The 13,407-nt window shown below is 44.1% G+C and overlaps 1 protein-coding gene across 1 annotated transcript in view; it reads left to right on the forward strand.

Annotated features, from left to right (window-relative positions):
- LOC124299123 (uncharacterized) overlaps positions 1 to 13,407 on the forward strand; it is a 66,039-nt gene that overhangs the window by 45,996 nt on the left and 6,636 nt on the right. The window contains exons 29-40 of the mRNA XM_046752085.1: positions 444 to 612; positions 2,485 to 2,530; positions 3,525 to 3,657; positions 4,241 to 4,397; positions 4,462 to 4,590; positions 4,680 to 5,015; positions 5,394 to 5,559; positions 5,815 to 5,968; positions 6,070 to 6,196; positions 6,278 to 6,648; positions 6,709 to 7,887; positions 10,181 to 10,343. Coding sequence (XP_046608041.1) covers positions 444 to 612; positions 2,485 to 2,530; positions 3,525 to 3,657; positions 4,241 to 4,397; positions 4,462 to 4,590; positions 4,680 to 5,015; positions 5,394 to 5,559; positions 5,815 to 5,968; positions 6,070 to 6,196; positions 6,278 to 6,648; positions 6,709 to 7,887; positions 10,181 to 10,343 — 3,130 coding nt within the window. The remainder of the gene's footprint in view (positions 1 to 443; positions 613 to 2,484; positions 2,531 to 3,524; positions 3,658 to 4,240; positions 4,398 to 4,461; positions 4,591 to 4,679; positions 5,016 to 5,393; positions 5,560 to 5,814; positions 5,969 to 6,069; positions 6,197 to 6,277; positions 6,649 to 6,708; positions 7,888 to 10,180; positions 10,344 to 13,407) is intronic.

Here is a 13,407-nt window from a genome sequence, read left to right on the forward strand (position 1 = left end):
GATTAGACCGGATTAATCGGGAAACAGTAATCGATTTAATCGAAAACTGATTACTTATGGTCATTCTTACAATAGCAGTAGACGTTTTCCATAAAATCATCAGCAAGAGGTTTTCACGGTAATGAGCAAATGTTTAATAATTCCCTGAATTCCGCACCAGGATGTCTGATTACTCTGTGGATTTTACCACTGATCAACGGCTGGCTCTGTTCTCATGCAAACCGCAATAATACAAAGTCCATCTCGGAATTGGATAACCGCTAAACGTTCTTTCCATAATCAAATCACAGAGTCGAGAAAAGTTTGAGGGGCGTTTCGCACCAGCTAATAGATAAAAAATATGTCTTTGCGTTCCACTTTCCTGTTGATCGATATTTCTCCCGTTTATTGAGAGGAATTGTTTCTCATTTTTTTATTTCCTCCTTCTTTCTTTACGCTTCCAGCCCGACTACTACAGAGACGCTCCGCACTTCAGACGCGTCGGCGAGGGACCGCAGTATCGTCTGGAAATTCCCTACGCTAAGATCGACTTCACAGGAACATATACCGTAATCGCCAAGAACTGTCATGGAGAAGCGAAGGCGATAATATCGCTCCAGATCTACGCCAAAGGTCAGTCGCCGATTTTTCCTCCTCCTTATCTTCCGAACGGGTGTATGTACGTTGAAAAAAAAAACCCAATTACGAATTCTTCGCAAAACTGATCGCGAGATATGCATAGGCGTAGTAATTCGCACGAACGTGCGCCTGGTTCGTTTCGAAATGAGGTTGAACACGCGGCCATTGCGCAATCCAAATATGTGGAGTTGTTTTTTCGACCAATATATTTTTGTCATGGAATCGTTTTGTTTCTTGCATTACTCGTCCTTCTCTCATTCTTTCTCATACTACGACTTGTTTTTTATCATACATGGCTCAGCTACAAATAATACCTAGGTGAAATTCCAGTCCGGGTTGTATCATCGGTTGATTAGATATGCCAGACGCGTTCTGGAAGGAGGCCTAATCTGTAGGCGAAACTATTTGAGTATTCGGTCTGCAACTTCCCTGTAATTTTTATCATTTCGGGAGGAGAGGAGGAAGAGGGGGGAGGGAAGAAAAATGGAACTAAACTTGGTTTGAAAAGAGTTTGTAATCCTCAGAATTATGTACGCATAACCATGGTTTTAGAAGCTTGAGTATGAATCCTGTATTCAGCGTGCATTGAGATGCTGTTGGTGTTGGAACGTGTATATGTGAGATATTAAAAATCAGAGTCACGTACGCACTTCCGTCTCCTCCATTTATATCGGTAGCACGAAATACCAAAGAAGGTGCTCGCTGCAATACTGCAGAGTGACACACATTAATATTTATGGATTTAAATTTGCATCGGGATTTGCGGTGTAATTTATTGAAACTGGGAAAACATATCGTTGCGGGTACGTACTTGCGACTCGCTTACGAGGCGCGTTAATACGACACACCTAAATACCCGTCATCAGGTGCGGAAGATTTTTGATGAAACGAGGAAACGAGGATGCGGCAGTGAAACTTCTTTACGATGCAAAATATCGATTAAACATCTCTGATTTGCTTATCAATTTTGCTTGACTTGCGAAACGCCGATTGAATTTCCTTTCTACAATCGTTGTTATGTGTGTATTTTATACAGCGGATTAATCGTCGAACATCCATTACCAAGTTCGTGTCAACATTTTCCTTATTCGTATTTTATTCAATTACTACGCAGGCGGCACTCTTTTTGCGATGATTTTTTAAACAATTCCATTTGCTATTGAGCATAGGTACACGTGTACAATATAAATTGAAAGACCAAAACAAAGGGGGTCTGTATCAATTAATTACAGGACTGTTAAGCAATTCTCTGACACACGCTGTACAAACATTGATGCAAGCAGCTCGGTCAACTTACAACTTACGTGGATACACTCACGTCGATGAGATATCTAATAGCGGGAAATCTTACGCAAAATTGCTCACGTTTTAAATTTATGCCTCTACCGTAAAAGGCATAATGGGCTGCTCGTACGATTTACATAATAGGGCATAACTGGACGTGTGTTTATTTATGCGATGCTCTAGCCACTTTGACGGCGTGGTTCAATTATCGGTTTGCCGATGTTGAGGGTGCTTCAAACTATTCATACACCATCATCTGCATGAATCAATACATAAATTTATCTCGATACGTCGGGTTTACGCATGATTTTAACTTTTTTTTTTGTGGCACCAATTTTAGTTTTGTCACACGGTATTCGGTACGTAATTGCAAGTTCCGATGACCCAGACTCCGCGAGTTTGCGAGTTGGAAAGAAATAAGGCAAATGTTACGTTAGGCTTTGGCATATTATACAACCGAGCGTGAGAGATCGAGTCGCGTGGGTGACGGACAGATGTGTCTCTGCCCCATTATGAGAGTCGAGAGTGTGACGAAGCGAGCACTCGACTTTACGAAACCTTTTCACTGGTGTCTATTTTCAGGTCAGGGCAAAGAAGACAGGATGGATCAGACCTCCGTCAAACACGGGTCCGTACTTTTTTTCAATCACTCCTATATGATACGTAACCTCGAGGTATTGTAATACAGCTGTGAAGTGAAATGTTAAAATGACCAGTTTACAATTGCAAAGTTCAAGTGTTTCGAATCATCGGTGTGGAAACTAAGCTCGCGTCAAAGGACACTCGCTTCTTTGCGTCTGCTTCGTGCTTTCGAACGCACGAATTTATATTGGTATCTTAAAAGTCAAATCTTCTTGGGACCGGAAAATCGGACTCTCAAGTTAAAGAGACTGGATCGTTCAGGGGTTATACTTAGTCAGGATGCCGGAAAAAGCGATTTGTCAAGGATTTTTCGTGAAGAGTCAATTGCATTTATTAATATGAAAATTTATGTACATGTGACGTAACATTGAACTTGGATTTGATATTTTTTAGTTGTAAAAATAATTATTTTCAAAGCTGCTATGCTCTAAATAAGGCGTCTTGCGGTGAGCAAGATATCTCTTGGCTGGATCACCCAAAATCAAAAATCAAAACAGATTTAGTTTATGTAAGGCATTATCTGGCTTCTCAGAAAAAAAAATTCGCTTTTCCACAAAAATTTGCGTCGTAGTTTGTTTATAAAATGTAAAATATTCACCTTCGATTAAGGACTGAAAGATATAAAGCTTGTGTAAAAGTTTAAGATCGATCAGTTCAGCCGTTTCCGAATAATCTTGCTCACCGACTTTGAAAATACAATTTTGAGAAAAATGCGTCCAATGTTTCAAAAGTACTTTCAAGCGCTCCGGGGCGTCTTTGCAAATGTGCGCGTAACTTCGAGAATATTTGCTGGGTCTATATGAAATTTTCTGCGTATATACTTGAATACATGTATGTACATTACGAAACGGAGATTTAAGAAAATCGATTTTTGAAAAATCCAGACTAGATATAACCCGTTAAAATTTCACTTCACAAAAGCTTGTACGAGAGTTAAAAGTACTCCGTGAACCTCAATGTTTGATCACTCTCCACTGCAGGAAGGTCGTGACATTGCCCCTGATAACGAGAGAACTCCGAGATCTGAGATGCTGCGACGGTGACGCTGTCACTTTGGAGTGCAAAGTGCATGCGACGCCAGTACCGGATATCCGCTGGGAGAAAGATGGAAGGGTGAGTAAAGAATCTATGCGTTAATTCTCAGACACCTCACAGTAGTCGAAAACGGGGTAAGTTGTTTCAAAAATGGCCAGAGAACACCGTTTGCGCCGAATTTTTTTATTACTTTTATTTTCAATAAAAAAGTTGACAAATTTTCAACAAATTGTCGAAGGCTATTTCTTAATAGATAAATTTAATTTATCTTAACCTCGACCCCATTTTCCAAAATTGGCAGTTTAAATTAACCCTGAAATAAGATCGATTTACTCAGATTCATAATCAGAAGCCCAAAAAACCCACGAGTAACAAAATTCAAGCCAAAATGTTGAGTAGAAAAATTTGCGACTCAAAAGATGAATTCACATAGCCATTTTTTCGAAAATGGGGTCGAAGTTATGGAAAATGAAATTTTTCTTTTAAGAAACGGGCTCCAATAATCTGCTGCAAATTTTCCAACCTTATTATTTAAAAAAAAATAGTTCCGATTCCAGTAGAGATACCCGTTTTCTAGCCATTTTTGAAACAACTTACCCCGTTTTGGACCACTGTGGTACCTGCAGCCTGACCTAACTCATTTCTGATCTAAATCTCGAAGCTTTTGCCCCTCGGCGGCGACTTCACGACGGAATTCGACGGGGAAACGGCTCAACTGAGCATCCAGCACGTATATCCCGAAGACGAGGGCGAGTACACCTGCGTCGCGTATAACGATCTTGGAAAGGCGTTCACATCCGCCTGCCTCGTCGTTGACGGTGAGCACACTATTGATAGCAAGTTCAATTGCCGATAATATGAACTAAATGAAATCGATTTCAGTTCCCGAAGAGAAGGAAAACGCCCTGAGTCAGCACCTGAGGCGGCCTGTAGGGCTGCTTTCGGCAGGATCGACGCCAAGGTCAACCCCAAGGTCAACTCCGATCCGCAGCTTGTCGCCGTCGGTTGCACGTAAGTTAATTTGACGATGAAAATCAGTTGCGTTCAGAGTCTGTTGAACGGTTATCACGGTTCTTTTTTGTCTTACACTTCGATTCCAGGCGGCAGAGAGTTCCGGACGCCTTCGCAAGCCCCGCAAACGAAACGACTAAAGGTCACGGCGCCAAAGTTTTACGCAGTGCCGCACAACCGGGTCGCCGAAGAGGGCGAAACCGTGCGGTTCCAATGCGCCGTTTCCGGGCATCCGACACCCTGGGTTACCTGGGACAAGAACGGTGTCGTGGTTACCCCCAGCACGAGGATATCCGTGAAGGAACGGGACGACGTCAGGGTGCTTGAGATATCGGAAGTGACCGTCGAGGACGCCGGGCTCTATCGCGTCACCCTGGAGAACGACGTCGGACGTGTCGAGGCGACTGCTAGGCTCGAGATCATAGGTGAGTCTGAGACGGTTGGAGTGTCAGCTGAAGTGAAGGAGAGGCTATGAGTGACGTCTGAGCGAGAGCTCGTGATCTAACCGATTTCGATCTCGGCGTTCGCTCGATACTGGCGGTAGGGAGAAATAACAAATTAGAGAACGTTTTCGCCCTGATGAAAGTCCAATTATAAAACGTCTTGAAGGTCGTTCGGTTGGTGAAAAGGATGAAATCACCGATTACTCAAGCCTTTGGCGCTCCGCAGCGTGCGATTAATTAATTAAAACCAATTATCCCTGCTTTTAATTCGCTCCCTAGCCTCGGTCAGGCGTTGGCTACTTATGGATCGCTCTGAAATGCGGTCGAAAGTTTGAACACTTTTTATCTTTTTATCCTCAGGTCGCCATGGATCCGTCAGTCGAGGCATCAGGGCCAGAAGCGCATCACCCAGGACGTATCCAACCTTCGGAAGAAGTCTACTCGGCTCAGTGGCCAGAATTAACGGCCGTTTGCAGTTGCAGTGTGATATAAGAGGGTCACCGTCTCCGACGCCCTCCTGGTACAGGTGGGAATGGAAAATGACGACAGTAACGATTAGCTATGAGCCTTGCAAATAGACATACGTACAGATCCCAATACCAACATTTTACCGACATTTTTAGCTACTCTGAGAAAAGGGTTTGTGTCCAAGCTATGAAGCGGCTAAGAATGTCGGTACAGTGTCTGTATCAGGATCTATACGCAGAATCCCTCTTGTATGTCTACTCTTGCAATAGTAAAAATTAGTAGTAAACGAATCATGAACTCTGTGTTTGATCAGAAATGGGAAACCCCTCGAACGGTCCGACCGAATCAAGAGATTCTTCGACGGCCGCACAACCCGGGTCGAGATTACGAAAGTCAAGGCCACAGATGCTGGACAATACACGTGCCAGGCAACAAATGTCATGGGAACGACGAGGAACAGCTGTCTGGTAAAACTGTTTTATCTATATTACGTGAGACCAGAAGAGCTTATTTCGCATGAGAAATTCTACGCCTCCTAAATCTCGAACCTTCTACTTCTTTGAACCAGGTCACAGTCCTCGATGCTGATGACCCTTCAACGGCTGACAGAGACCCGCCAAAATTCGTTGACGAACTTCCCGAGGAGTCGATTGTAATGGAGGGACATTCCTACGAGCTGCAGGTTAGACTCTCCGGTAAGTGCATTGTCGCATCCAACCGTGAATCTCGATTTTTTACCTACCTCACGGTGCCAACGCTGCTTGCACGGGTTACAGGAACACCGCCGTTCGTCATCTCCTGGTTAAAGGACGGCAGGGAGGTTCCGGACAGCGATTATTACAGGTACGTGGTGTACGGTGACGGTGGAGTCGCCCTTCGCCTCTCGGATGTTTACCCTCAGGATGCCGGGGAGTACACTTGCCTGGTGCGCAACGATTTCGGAAAGGCAAAGACGAATGGGCTTTTCGCAGTCCAAGACTACAAGGGTGTCCCGAAGATGGCCCTTCACTTTACCAAGACACCAGTTTCCGTCCTGACCAGCAAGGGAGCCACAGTACAATTCTGTGCCAGGGTTCAGTCAGGAAGACCAGCCGAGTTCAAATGGACGGTGAACGGAAGGGACGCGAAGGTTCTGACCAAGTGCAAGGTGTGTCTTAGAATCTTGAACACATAGTACGTGGAAATTTCACAACGTTATCCTTCGCAGATGGAGAAAGACGGGTCAACGAGCATCCTGCGAATCACTGGGGTGTCATTGCGGGAGGTTGGAGAGGTTCGATGCACGGCTGGAGTAGCTGGAGGTCGAGGTCCGACGGTCAGTGCGACGGCAAGACTGGACTTTGACCTGAACTCTGTACCGAGGTTGGAATCTCCGGCGAATGAAGAAGCTGACTATGCCGATGGTGCTGCGGCGTTTATTCGTAGGGACGTGATAAGGCGCTCCACCAGATCGAGTCCCGGCTCACCGTTGGTTAAGAAGAAACGAGAAGCTCCAAAGCCCCCGGGAACTGGTAAAGAAAACAAACCTGCCGCCCCAACGGTCACGTGGCCAACGCCCAGGACCCCCGTTTTTAAGCGTCGCGTAATCCCAGAAGCCGCAGGTAGGAAAAAAGTACCATACGGTGAGGAGGGTAAAGCTTGTTCGAGCTTAAGACGCACGCAATCATTGGAAAAATCCTCGACGGTTGGTTCGAGGTTAACTAAAACGCGTTCGTCGCTGAGGGAGGTAAAGAAGCTGAAGGAGAAGGCACCGCTCTCGCCACTAACCTCGAACTCGGTAAAGAAGGTCGAGGTCGCCGAGAGAATCTTATCACCGGAGAGAATGGTCGGCGTGCCGGTGATCGACGTGCCCAGCATGGCGGTGCCGGAAATGAAGGAACAGGGAGAGGTGTTTACGTCCGCGAAACAGGAGGCGGAGGTCGTGGTCAAGGACGATACAGAATCGGTGACGAAGGACGAAGGTCAGGACGACGGTACGATTGAAAAGATACTCTCGTCGGCCAGTGACAACGTGCAGATGGTGCTCAGGAAGTTCAAGAGTGAACTTGGAAGCAGGGAAAACTTGCGAAGGTCAAACTGCGACAAGACGCTCGTAGAGGAAACATGCGGCAGTCTGATCACCGCCAGAACATCATCGGTCGGTGACCAACTAGTCGTCGACGACTCGCCGGCCATCAAGTGCCTCAGGATTCTCGAGAGGTCTCAGTCCCCGCCTGAGGACATCAAGAAGAGACTCGCCGAGGTCCGTCGACCCAGTCTCGAACGCTTCGAACCCGCCCTCATCCTCAAGGCTCCGTCCGACATCACGGCTCTTCGGGGCGCCCGCGTCGTCCTCAGAGCCACCTACAAAGGACACCCGGAACCCCGTGTCAAATGGCTCAGAGCGGTGAGAGTTTATTTTTAACCCTTTCAGTCACAAAAAGTTCTTTTTTTTATATCCCATTAAAAATCCTGCATTTTTTTGCATTCTTCGGTAAGAAAATACTCAATCCTTGAAATGATTAGGACTGTTTGTAAATTCATAATTGTTTATAATTGTTATAAGTAAAGATATGCAAAAACAAACATGATATTTTCGTGAATGTAATTCGTTAGTGGAGAAATTTGATGATAAACGTATACTAAAAATGCTTGGGATTCGTTGATTGGCAAACAGAGATTTCAGAAGAGCCATTAGATTTATAAAATTCAATGCATGGGGGTAGTTTTCACCCACCTTAGGGATGCGTATAGACAGTGTTGGAAGCTGCATCTATTCTCGGCCTAAAATCGTACTCTCTCAAAATAAATATTCATGTAAATCTCATCAAAAACACTGTCTAAAACATTGATGAGGTTGATAACTCACCTAGTTTTCACCCTATTTTACGGGTTATTTTTAGTCTTATTAAATTTTGGACGTCAAATTCGCATTCACTGTCGAAAAATACGTACGAAACGTATAATTGCACGTCCTTGCAGAAAAAAAAAAAAAAGAAATTGAATTGCATGATTGAAAGGGTTAACCGACCTGGGATTCTTCGTTTGCATATCTCACTGTCGTGTTTATCAGTATCTTTATACGTTCAGAGTTGCCGACGTGCGCCAGCCTTTTGCGAATCGTTCAGTTACTTCTGCCTGTCTCTAGTGAATCCGGATCAATAAATTGTGCACTCGCGTTGTTATTGATGAGGATCGTTTACTGCGACCCAATTATTTCGCCTCCCACGTCAGTCAAACAGATTTCAATTTCTATACACTGTTAATTTTGTATGATGCAAATTTTTTATGTTTTCTTTATACTATCATTCGATACGAGGCGTCAAACTGATGTCGCTTATTATGAACAACTTAGAAGGGAATATTTCTATGACCAGAACACCACTCGACTGATCATTTTCGTAGTCTAGCCTCCTCGATAGTATTCAACATCAATCCGTACCTTACGGTTCAATTTCATTCGAGAATTGTCAGGAGTAAAACAATTGTATTGAAATCAAGCGAATTAAAAATCCCGAACATAATTTTTTCCTGTGCAAATTGAAGGGAAGCGTTAGAAACAGAATCGTGATCAGCAAAATCAACTGATTGGTCACTTGGTTCTAGACTGCGCTGTCAGAGTGCTGCTATAATTCTGTCAGTATAATCGTCTACAGCGAGGGGAGGGGGGAATAAATTCCATATGGAAATGAAAGAGCTTTTGTAGAATCAATCGAGGACTGCAAAGCACTAGAGGGACCGAGTAATTTATATCGATCGGAGAAATCAAAGTGCACTTGATCTGACTTCGAGAGGTTCGAGTAACGACGAGTCGTCGAGAGACAGCTGCGGCTACGAAGTAAGCTGAGGATGATTAAAAATGGAGCTAATTTCCCAATCGATAAAAATAACCGGCGTGAAATTCGCCCACGTATATATTCTTTTCTCTTCCTTTCTCGACGTTCCTCGGCAGCCGCTTTGTCTTCCCATTCACTCGGTCGACACACGTACGCGACTAGGACGTCACTAGGGCAATTTGCATTCCAGAGATGTTGCATATGTATATCTTGCTACCTACCTGCTCGTGGGCAACGGAATCGTACCGGGTGCGGATCGCTGTCATGTACGTAGGAATACCCTCGACTTCTGGCGTGTTAGAAATGCAGAAATGCATTATCATAAAAATCGTGTCAGTGTATGAATAAACGGTGACAGAATTCTGTCCTGCCAAGTTATTCGTCAATAGAAACTTCTCCGCCTTCCATACAATGCCGGCACATGGGCACGCGGACGTCAGAGACATTGTTACTCGGTTATTCCGAAACAGTGCAAAATGTACAAAGAGTCGAGAGTCGGCATTCGCAGCGATTGCGTAAGTCTGCGACAGGAGGATGATGCTCGATCTCTTCTGGTCGAGAACCGTTCGAGGTTCGAAATAACGTCGAGGGGCGAATCGGCGAATTAAGAGTTATCAGGGAGAGCAAAGGAAGGCGGGTGTCAGCTATGCAGCCTTGACACCCTCCGCGGTTTCGCATTTCGCGTTTCGCCAAGAAAGACTCATCTCCAGTGTCACCAGTGTTCCGCCTTTGAGCGCAGCGAAGGATTCTGTTACCGCGTTTAGCGTCCTTCTAGAATCTCGTACGAGGTCGGAGCTTCGGGAATATTATGGCATGATAGAAAATCGAACCATGTTTCAACCTTATTATTCTCCCTTGTTACAGGGACGGGAACTGATCCCTGATGAGAAGGTTGGAATCACCAGCGGTGGCGGTGTTTCCTGCCTGACCTTGGACAGCATCACGGCCGATCACGCTGGGAAGTACATCGTGTCGTTGGAGAACGCTCTCGGACGTGACTTCAAGCACGCCAGTGTCGCCGTCGAAGGTATCTGCACGTTTTTTTTATTGTCCTGAAACGTTTTCCGACACGTCGTCCTAATTGTTGTCTAAGAATTTCTTTTCTCGATCGCTTATCAAAAAATACTACGAAACGAAGAGTTTCGAGTAAATGATCCATTATCCGAGACCGAGCTCTTGGCCCAGCGCCAACTATTTACTTCGTTAATTGTATCCCTGGAATGAATGTCAGGTTCTGAAGATCACGCACAAACTGGTGCAGTATCATTACCGTTGGACATGTTTTGGCATTTTTTGACATCGGCAGAGAGGAAAGGAAATTAAAAGTAATCGCGGAACGATTTTATTCGCCTTTTATCTTAACGGTTATTGGGTACTTTTGATTCGCGAAGAAGAAAAAACCGTTCATCGTTCGGCTGACCCAAATAATGAGAGACGAGTTAGACCACCGATAATTGATTTAAATTGTTCACATACCGAGAGCATAAATACTGCTGATAAAGAGGTAATCGTAAGAACTTTTGTCCGTTATAATCAAATTCTGAGGAAACAGTTAGACATTTATTATAAAACTACTTAATAAGTAATTAGGCGAACATGCGCCTTCCTACCATATATTAGTACAAATGACACGCTCGCGTGAACGTTCGATATCGTTCAAAGAGCTTTCAATTCTCTGCTAAGGAGCCGTCGATAACATACCGAGTTATTCAGTTCGTTAGGTGAAACCGTCGAGAACAGACGTCGCTGAAAATCTCCGCTCCTGAACTACCATTTGCGGTAAATAAAACTCAGATCTTTAGCTTTTCGCACGACTCACATCACGGCTAGAAACCTATACTCCGAGTAGAATTTTTATAAACAAGTTCCTGCTGTTTTTTACTATTTTTCATCTTCGGCAAAGTCGTACATAAATAGCCGATTCCGGTATTATCTTATTTTTTCCTAGTCGCCAACTGGTGAACCTGCAAATACCGTATGCAATAAAATTTTAGAGATGCGCGCGCAGCCGCTTGATACCGACGTAAAGGCAAGACCGTGTGGCAAGTAGACAAACCTCGTATCAGCCAGACATGTGCGCGACGCGCACCAGTTCAGTGCTGGATTCGCGCTAAGGTATATTTGCGAGTAAGTTGTACAAAAATTTGTAAAGCGTAGGAGTCATTCTTTTTTTTTTTTTTGTGTGTGTACTGTGCATGTTTTTACAATTGTGGCGAAGTTCGTAAACACACTATATTCGAACCTAACTGAGACGACGTGCATATAATCGTGAAAAAATATGCAAAACTTTTTATCCACGTTGACGTTTCCGTTTACCAGTGTAGAATCAAACACCGTCAGACACTGATCACTGATCTCGACGTCACATTGTTCGGAGAGAAAGAATTCGCTAATACATTGACAGAGATACAGAGATCACAGATTGCACTTTTAGTGGACGATACATCGTTACGTTTCCTTATCATCGCCGCGATAACGCGGCGTTAAATATCTTAGGCGAAATTGTACAGGTGTATTTATATTTCGAATGGAGAATCGGTTTATTTCGACACCGTCGAGTCTTGCGTAAGATTTTATTCACCTCAAAATGTTTGGCGTAAATGATGCGTGATTCGATCCGTTGACCAAAACCGACGTAAAAAAAAAATCGGGGATAAAGTGTTCGAGGAAAACAAATCGAGTACCTGAAAGACTGTGAAGTTTCGCTGAACGCAGGCTACGATAATTTTGTTGACTCACATTGGGACCGACGATGACGTGTGACCACGAGGCATGTAAGTTTGTACATAATCGTTATTTGTATACCATCATGGGTTCCGATACTTTCTGTTCCTCCGTGTTTCATCGGCGTGTTACCGTTCTCCACTGACATCGCGCTGCCGACTGCACGATCTAAATGTACACAGATCGTTACCGTGTATAATATGCACACAGCTGCGTTACTAAATTGCGTTACAAGCATAGTCTCGATTCGCAATTGAACGCGTGGCGGTACAACTTGTTTAACTTTTATGTAGTAGATGTGTATTTGCACGGGTCGATCAAACGACTCCATCCAGACTCTGTTTCAAGGTTGATACCAGCTAATTCCATCGAGCGTTTTCATTCGGGAATGCGGTTGAAAAGCCAGATCCGCAGATCGCGTGGAAATAGAATACATCGAACCCCACAATGATCCACCGTACAAAGCTCACGACCCTGTTGATGAACTTAAGCAGAATGAGAAAAATTGAATTCCTCCGCAAAACAAGAGGCCAAGTAAAACAATTGATGAGTAACAATCCGACGTCTTCGTGCTCCGACTTGCTTCACTACTGATGGAATTTTGTTTTTCATGTGAATTTCGTGTACAACAAGACAATGTTATCAAACTGCGTCGATAATTAGTGATCATCTTTTGAAATACCGCGCCGAATTCCAGACGCCCACGTTTTGTGGGATTCAATTTTTTCTCCAATCCCCTTATTTTCCCCGTGGATATTATACGCCGAAATGCATCAAATTTTCTCATCAAAATTTTTGGCGAAAAACGTTGAGAGTTATTTGAACTTTGTACAGTTCAATGGTCGGCTCCATGTAATACCGAAAATGACTGCACTGGTGTGTGTTTTACGAAACGAAGGAGCTCATTACCATCGAGATGCTCTATGTCATGTCAGCCGAAAACGAAGCAACGATATTCCAACTACTTTGCAAGCCGTGCCTATAAAGCTCTTACGTAAAGATAAAAATTTGAATATGAACAGCTAGAAGCGACGAGGCCTCGTCGTTGGTTCGTTATAGTTAAACATCGCGTATGACGATCAGCATGCGAAAATGTGGCACACTGGTGTGCCCGATACAAAACTAATGCAAAAAAAAAAAAAAAAAAAAGCGCGGGAGAAGAATAAAGGAAAATAAGAGACGAGAAAAAAAAATTCCTACCACTCTCGTTTGTCTCCCTCGAAAATCCACGCGTGCATATATTACCGCACAATAGCGCAGGTCTCTTCTAGGCATCGCCTATCAAACAATAAACACACACATACGCATGTATCAGTTCCACACGGGCAGCGTTAATCAAGGCTTAAAATTAGTATCTATGTTTATGA

Source organism: Neodiprion virginianus, chromosome 2, assembly GCF_021901495.1.
Source record: "Neodiprion virginianus isolate iyNeoVirg1 chromosome 2, iyNeoVirg1.1, whole genome shotgun sequence".
Taxonomy (NCBI): Eukaryota; Metazoa; Arthropoda; class Insecta; order Hymenoptera; family Diprionidae; genus Neodiprion; species Neodiprion virginianus.